Source organism: Aplysia californica, unplaced genomic scaffold, assembly GCF_000002075.1.
Source record: "Aplysia californica isolate F4 #8 unplaced genomic scaffold, AplCal3.0 scaffold01435, whole genome shotgun sequence".
Classification (NCBI taxonomy): domain Eukaryota; kingdom Metazoa; phylum Mollusca; class Gastropoda; order Aplysiida; family Aplysiidae; genus Aplysia; species Aplysia californica.
In genome coordinates, this window is record NW_004798705.1 from 21,346 (window position 1) to 29,947 (window position 8,602).

The window sequence follows — 8,602 nt, forward strand, 5'->3', positions numbered from 1 at the left end:
ACACACACACACACACACACACACACACACACACACACACACACACACACATTTTCTGTATAAATAGCATAATTATCCGTATACCGTGATGTCATGTTAACTTGTGTGATGTCATTATGATTCAAATTCTCTTTTGTTTTATACTTCAGCACCTTACACTACGGTTATTCTCTGTCTGTCTGTCCGTCCGTCCTCTTCCCCATGATCATCTCTCTGTCAGTCTGGCTGACTTTCTTTTTTCTTCCATTTGACCAACACTTTCTTTCTACCAGGTTTTCACTGATAACATCATCTTACTCCCTCCCCCCACCCCCACCCCCACCCCATTCGCACTTGCTATTTTTGTCCTCATGTAGGCAATGGAACTATTGACTTTGCTGAGTTTCTCACAATGATGGGAAGAAAGATGAGAGAACCGGATTCAGAGGATGAAATCAGGGAAGCATTCAAGTAAGACAAAAGATAGCAATATGAGCAACAGGATATTATCATTTACAATGATGGCTGTTATTACTATTGCTGCTGCTGTTGTTGTTGGTGGTGGTTATGGCTGACGTTACGGTAGCGCTCGATGTTAAATGATCGTTCACCATTATGTTCTAATGTATTACATGTATTATGAACACTTGGGTGGGAAAGGAGAGGGGAGGGGAGGCAGTACATGCCAGTGAGCAGTGAATTTACATATCACTTTTCAGTGTGTGTGTGTGTCTTTGTGTGTCTTTGTGTGTGTGTGTGTGTGTGTGTGTGTGTGTGTGTGTGTGTGTGTGTGTGTGTTTATGGGTGTGCGTGTGTTTTTGGATGTGCATGTATTTCGTGTGTGCTTTTTTTAGGCTCACTGTGGTACCGGTATTACAATGTACCCTATACGTTCTTATACTCTGACCGTCTAGACTGTACCTGTATTATTACCTTTCCTGGGCAACAACGTCATTGCACACCGGACAGGTCCATAAGTGCTTAGTTCCTCCCAGCACCAAAGCCTGCAAGGTATCCATACTACTGATTATTTCAGTGGCTGTCTGATTATGGTTGTGGTAGTGGTACCGGCATATCCAGTCAGTTTTGATCCTTGTTATATTCGCCTTGCTGGTATCTAACAGACAGTAGGCCTACCTTTGAGCTACTGCCCTTCTCTAAAAAGGCGACTGACATAACCAAGGAATATTTTTCTTGGGTTTAGGGATCGGATTTAAAGAAAGGGCAGGAGTAGGGAGGGGGGGGGCACGAAATTATGTCATCGTTCTGGCAGATCAAAAGAAACATGATGAGCTGCTCCTCACTCATGCTGATACTCTGGGACACGTATGTTATTCTTTTGAAATAATGCAGTGATGCGGTTCCGACTGCAATAATATGACTTGCACATGTTAAACATCGCTTGGTGGTTGAAAATCGTAGAAGAGAAGGCTGTTAGGCCGCCACCGTGGCAAAATTCCAAATTCCAAGACTGATTACCACAAGGAATATCCCCATCACACCTGTAAAATGTTAGACACGCCCTTAAATCTTCTTTGATTTCAAATGTACAGACAGTATCTCTCCTTTCGAACATGTAAAAAAAAGTCACGGTCTAAAAGAAGGGAAGTATAAGTACTTAGGTAATTTACTACCTCTCTATATGTCATCCGCCCAGGCAAAAAGCTTTAGTCAGCACTGGTATCGATAGACAGCCGAAGAACAAAAATATATAGAGTATGAATGTTGTTAAAAGTGACGTAGAGCTTAATTTGCTCTTTAATGCTGGTTGCCTTCTCTGTAGGGTGTTCGACAAGGACAACAATGGTTTTATCTCGGCGGCGGAGCTACGGCACGTGATGACCAATCTTGGCGAGAAGTTGACGGACGAGGAGGTGGACGAGATGATCAGGGAAGCTGATGTGGACGCCGATGGACAGGTTAATTATGAAGGTATTGAGGGGCATAAACGTGTGTGTGTGGGAGGGTATATTTGTGTGTGTGTGTGTGTGTGTGTGTGTGTGTGTGTGTGTGTGTGTGTGTGTGATTTGTATATCTTTATGTGTGGGTAGTATACTTTCATATAATAATATATTATGGTCTGAGTGTATTTATATTCATGCATATAACATCTAACTACCTGGACCCCCTTACGATAAAAGGAATGATCGGTGCATTAACATCAACTGAAAGTCACTGGCCTACTTTATTTACACTCTACTGGAATGGAGCAATAAATCTTGAGAGATGCAAAAAATTAGAGGATCTAGATCTAGATCTACACTCTCAAAACAAAATGCGCCTCGCGAAATATCACTTCCGGCACTTCTGCTGTGGAGGACAGCTACGCAGATTTCTTTCGTTTCTCAGTTGAATAATCACAAAGGCCAAAGAAGGACGGAAACTTTTTGTCAAATATATTTTTCTAAATTCAGGAAACAAATAAATAAAAAATTGGGCTCAATCATGGGGACCTATCTATCTTTTTGCAGGTACTTGCCAACTTTCAACTATGTAGCTGTCGTAGTTTTATGGGGAAAGTGACACATGTGTTTCCAAAATGCAAAATATAAAATAGATATATATATATTATATCATATTGATCTTTCCTCGTCCCCTATCTGTTAATTCGCCCTTGGAAATAAAGATATCTTATGAAAATGTGAAGTGGAGTCTACTCAACCCGAACACGGTTGATCCGAAGACAGATGTAAACCGAAAGAAAATAAAATCCTAGTTTATGTGTCTTCTTTTGGCAGCTTCTCTTAACCAAAAACAAGGTTAGACCAAAGAAAATCCGTTATTTTTAAAGATTTTTCAATTCGATTTGTTTTTGTTTTGTTTTTGTTACAGTAGAAGGTTTTACTGCGCTCGCAACTGCATAAGGTCATATGAGCGCCAAGGGGTGGGTGTCAACAGAGAAGTCTTTACAGGGAATCAGACTTACTCTGCTCTCCTCTCTAGCTTCAACAGCACAAGGTCTGCTTCGACTGTCAAGGCACCCCGGAAATAGCAGGTCACAAGAGAGTGACAAACATACAAAATAAGTAGAGGAAAATGACAAGATTAGGAGAGAAAAAGCAGCAGTTCCCGGTTGTAGATCAGGCACAGTTTTGAGCGTGACATGAATCAGCCAATTTACAATTCTGCTGTGCTTGAACGAGAAACATCCCCCCTTTCGGAATGGCCTAAAGACACTAGAGTCAGTGGCACTGCCCCAGGGGGGGGGGAGATTTTTTTAAACCTTGAACTTGGAAAGGCAAACTGCAATACGCATACGATAAAATAAGCAAATATGTGTTTGGTTAGTGTAATACAGGTATAGATTAAAATGTACCACAGCATAGCCTTTGGTCTGCTGCCAGACATAAATAAGTATCCGCTAGGTCCTTTAGCTTAACCCTATCCGTGCGTCGTATTTTACTATCGTATCCGTACGACGTGGGGAACTCTGTGCCACCACTTTTCAAAGAGGAAATTTACTCGTTAATCCGATACGTACGCTTTGCATAGCAGTGTGTCAAAAATATTTTTTGAGAAATACTGAAAGTTTCAAACAGATCTTCATAAGAATACTACCCCAGGGGTACAAAATGACCCCAGGGCGTACGGATAGGGTTAAAGATATAACGCAATGTACAAGCCACAGAGCAACTATTTTTAAAAATTGGAAATCGATGCAGCAGCCTATGACGAGCTATCGTCAATTTCACCTTAATTTTGGGACAGCCAAAATACTTTAGGGATAAAAACAAGAACCAAATTCAATTAAGTTTACTTCACACAGTTGAAGTTTTCACTATTTCACGTTTATTTTACTTTTTTTTCAGAATTCGTCAAGATGGTGACGTCAAAGTGACCACATCTATCCAAAAATTGTACGATCATTGAACGCCATTATTTTGCATTTCTTTCATTATCCATTTTCACAATCAATAGTTTCGAAATTGTGTTGACCCCGTACGCATCAAGCTTGTATTTTAATAAATAAATACACTTTTTACAAACTGTTTGTTTATTAGGCCTACTTATTGTACCAGTGATAAAAGTCGCTGACAGAGAATGTGTGTGAACGTTTGCTTGTACGAGTCGCTGTTCCTTTTATCATTTCTCATTTTGCCTCGGACTCATTTTCTTCTACTTTTATCGATGCTGAGCAGTTTGCACCAAGTCGGCACAAAGGAGGTCCCATAGAAAACTATTTTTTCATGAAAGGAACGTCACGTAAGAGAAATAGAAGTGCATGTAGTCCACACCACGTTACCTATCAACCATCCGATCTATCTATATCAAGAACCTAGCTGTGGAACATAATACAGAGCTGTTACAAAATTTGCACCGACGCATACATTATGCAAAAGTGTTGTTACAAATTGACAACTCGTACAAAGAACAGTGTAAATGAGACAGACAGACAGACAGACAGACAGACAGACAGACAGACAGACAGACAGACAGACAGACAGACAGACAGACAGACAGACAGACAGGCAAAGATTTATCCATGCAAGAACTAAATTCACATTTTTGTATGCAATGGCGAGGAATCAAATTATACACCACTGATGCTGGAAGATAGATCAAAGAGAAAGAGAGAGAGAGACAGGCAGACAGAAAGAGAGAGAGAGAGAGAGAGAGAGAGAGAGAGAGAGAGAGAGAGAGAGAGAGAGAGGGGGAGAGAGAGAAAGTGTTTGTGAGATTAGAGAGAAGGGGGAGGATGGCGACATAATAGAAAGACATCAGTGTTGGATCAGAGGAGTGAGAAAGAGATTCATAAAAATGACAACAATAATAAAATTGTTTGTTTTGGTGAGTGTTTTTACGGCGCTCGCAACTGCATAAGGTCATATGAGCGATATTTTCAGTTGGTAGGAAATTTTGAATTTTGCCCGGGTTGCAGCCGAAGCCTACTCTTATCGATTTTAGACCACCAAGGGATCTTTAACGTGCGCAACTTGCACACAGGCCCTCCGAGATTTTTCGCCCTTGTCCGAGAAGGCTAGGTGTAGATCTTTCCTACCAGAAGATCAGAGGTGTGGCAGAAAGACAGCAGTTAGGAGGAGCCAAGGAGTAGCAGTAGAAAGGCCGCAGAAAGAGTCAGGAGCCCAGAGGAGGGGGCAAAGGAGGTGAGGGGGTGGGGGCAGAAAGTGGAAACGAAAGCAGACAACAGAACATTGCTAGAGAGCAGGAAAGGAGTTGAAAGAAGACAATTTTAGAGAAGAAAATTTTTCGGTCGCTACCCGGATTCGAACCCGGGACCTTTTGAATGAGAGGCCAACACCTTAACCTCTAGGCCACGAGAGCCCCCAAAATAATAAAATGAAAACATGTAATAAGAGTATAAGGACAAAGCAACATTTCACTTTTAAACTTTTATTGTGTACAAACATAATACAACTGCTAATTGTAACTGGTTCCAATGATGCAGACCTATGATACAAAGTTAAAATTAGCATTGAATGCAACCTCCTTTCTGAACAAACAAACAAAAAAGGGGGGAAACAAACTAACACAAAAGCACTAAAACTGGGAAAATTTTTCAAGACAACAATACGCAACACTTTCATTGAACTCTATTAAAGAGACAGTCATATATTAATACTAAAACATACAACAAAACCTTTAATTACTGAATCTGTTCTATAGTTCTGAAAGTCTTGTTGCCCAAAACAGGAGAATTCTTGAAAAAAAGATCCCATTCATCAAAAGCACCCACCTGACTAAAACTTGTGTGTTCTATTTCAAGAAAAATGTTTCAAAGCCATATGTGTCACTACGCGGCGGAATCAGGCGCTCGTCAATTTTGGGGCATACGGAGTTATTGGTATTGTCGTAAAGCCTCTCCATTTGCCTTGCTTGTGATGAAAAAGAAATCAATTTATCTCGGAAACAAGTCAAGATATTGGCGATTGAAGGAGGTGGGGGTCTCCTGGTTTCAGATGTAAAATAAGCAAGAAAATGGCCGCTTAAGTTGAGTCATTTCCTTAGTTTGAGAGTCTGTGGAAGCTGAAATTTTACATTTTTTATGCCTTTAATCAACATTTTTCAGTAAAATCCGCACTGAAATGTGTTCTTTAATTGGCAGGAAAGATATTAAACAAAAAAACAAAAATTTGATAAAAATTCCGAAACCTGCGGAAAATGCCAGTTTCTTGACTTTCATTATTTTGATGAGCACCTGATTTCACCACGCTACCTCACATATACTGTAAAATTATAAAAGGTCAGAACTTCAAGTTAAGGAATTCTGAGCATAAAGAAATTGTAATAATAAATATGATGATTCATAAGTGATGCAAAGAATTTTTTTCCATAGTTGACCTACTTTTTCATTTTCTATCTGAGTAGGCTACACATTTCTTTTTCTTTCATCTATATTCTTCAAGCACAGGGAATCTTGTATTTTACAACAATTATTGAAGACTATGAGCTGTATTTTGAATAGGTATCAAATGTGGTATGGGACTATATTTTTTTTCTTGATCAGTTTTCTGTTTTACATCAAAAGGGTTCAGAGACTTGGAATGGAAAAAAATAGAGGGAGTAAAGTTTTTAATTTCTTTCTTTTATACACCTGAAAGCTTTTTATACAAAAGGAAACAATAGAACTGAATGATTTGTTTGCAACTTACACTATATCTCTTAAAACAACCCAGGTGCAGAATCATACTGAACTCCCAAAATCGCATCAATTCACGTAACTTGTCCAAAAATAAGTAGTGCTGATGGAGTGTGTCACATAAAACACACATCATAAGAGAAACCTATATCAACACAGAAACTATCTTTTTGAGTGAGTGGGTGAGGACAAACAATGCTCACTCAGTCTGAGTAAGGCCTCTGTGTGAAATGAAACACAAATATGGAGAGCCAAAAGAAATTACAGATTTCAAGGAAAGATTCTCCTTTGATGCAGAACTGTATAGTATAGAAGCAGATACTTATTACAAAAGAGTGGACGACCATCATAGTCATTCCACACTGTACATTAGCTAGGCAAGACACTGAAATATACCAAAAAAGAGAATGACACAAGAACTACCAGCCCACTCTCCCAACTACTCTCAGTGAAGAGAAATACAGTGATTTTTTTCGTTAATAGTTCAATTTTATAGAATCAAAAGTCTCTAGAACATAAGGGGCCAACTTTTAATGCATCACTTTCTCCCCCCTCTCACTGCCTCCAACTCTTTCATGAGTCTTCAATTTCATTAGATAAATCTGGAAAGCTAATTTGACATAATATGAGATTGAAACAGGTAAAAATTGGAAAATATCAGATAATATACATTCATGAATAAAAGGAATGAAGGAATAGGAGAACAAGCTTTGATCGGTGGGCCAAAATTTATCTTCATGGTGGTACTGCACTAAAAGCACATCGACACAATAACAATCATATTTAACGCAGGGAAAAAGAAAGGCAGAGAGTTGAGAGAGAGAGAAACAACAGAGTGGGAAAAAAAAGAAAAAGGACCTATAAGAGGCTATCCTCCAATCACCTACAACTGTTAACTATTACAGTTTTGTTTTGGAATAATCTTGAAGACAAAAGAAATAATTACTTTGTTTACAGGAGATGTAACACAGAGTAATGACTTGTATACTTCTGGTCGTTTTGGTACAAATTACTTCACTGAGATTACTCAAAACAAAACATTTGACTTTGATGTATCATGTATACGAAATGGGGCTTAAAGTAGATGATGAAATCCTTAGGTCAGATGCAAAGAGAGGTGTCTTGCTAAGCTGTAAAGTTTAATGAATTTTAATCACTAACACTTGGCAGTTTGCATAGAATAAATATTACAGGTGCACTGCCACAAGTCTGTGCACTACAATCCTTTTTTCACAAATCAGAAAAAGCTGCATGCAAAAACACCGCACAATCGATGCCAGAGGTCATGAACACATACTGTGTATTGTGCTGCTGATGTCTTGAAGTGAATTCTCCTCTCTGCACCAACAGTCAAAACATTTGTGTGGCATCGTGGAGACATCAGATAGATCTACATGTCAAAATAATTAAATCAAAGAAACCAAATCTTTTGTGGTTGTTCATAGAGCAATTTTTATGAATTTGGGGTTATTTTTGGCTCATACCTTTTATTTCTATTTCAAAGCACATTTCAGGGTGGATTATACTATTTTCAGTTTCCATGGACACTCAAGCTTTAGAAGTCTCCCAATTTTTTAGACAACATCCTTGCTAATTTTACTTCTGAAATCAGGCGACCCAAACCATACAAGTGCAAATATCTCAATCTCTATTTAAAATAAATGTGGATTCTTTTCATCAAAAGCAAGACAACTGAATAAGCTTTAAGAAAATATAAATAGCTCCATTATATGCATAAAAATTGACGAGAACCTAATTCCACCAACAAATGAACGAGCTTTAAGATAATACCAAAAACTCCATTAAGCACAAAAATTGACAAGAGCCTGATTCTACCCTGTCATGCCACATTATAAGAATTGTGGGGGACAGACACACCAGCAAGTCTGTCCAAGCTTTACTGTGCTATATGTAGGCCGTGGTATGCTGGTCATGACAAGTTAGCAGCATGACGGCCATATTTTGTCAACGGCCCAGCCAGTGGGATCAAGGATCGCTTGTCTGATGGGCAAGCAGTGGTCAAAA

The 8,602-nt window shown here is 39.0% G+C and overlaps 1 protein-coding gene across 1 annotated transcript; it reads left to right on the top strand.

Annotated features, from left to right (window-relative positions):
- Nucleotides 1-356: 356 nt before the first annotated feature.
- Nucleotides 357-3,968, top strand: LOC101862627 (calmodulin; the record flags this gene model as incomplete). The annotated part of the gene is given in 3 exon segments (XM_013090709.1): nucleotides 357-450; nucleotides 1,763-1,911; nucleotides 3,789-3,968. Coding segments are annotated over 3 exon segments (272 nt in total), but the record flags the coding sequence as incomplete, so codon positions are not given.
- Between the last annotated feature and the right edge of the window lie 4,634 nt (nucleotides 3,969-8,602).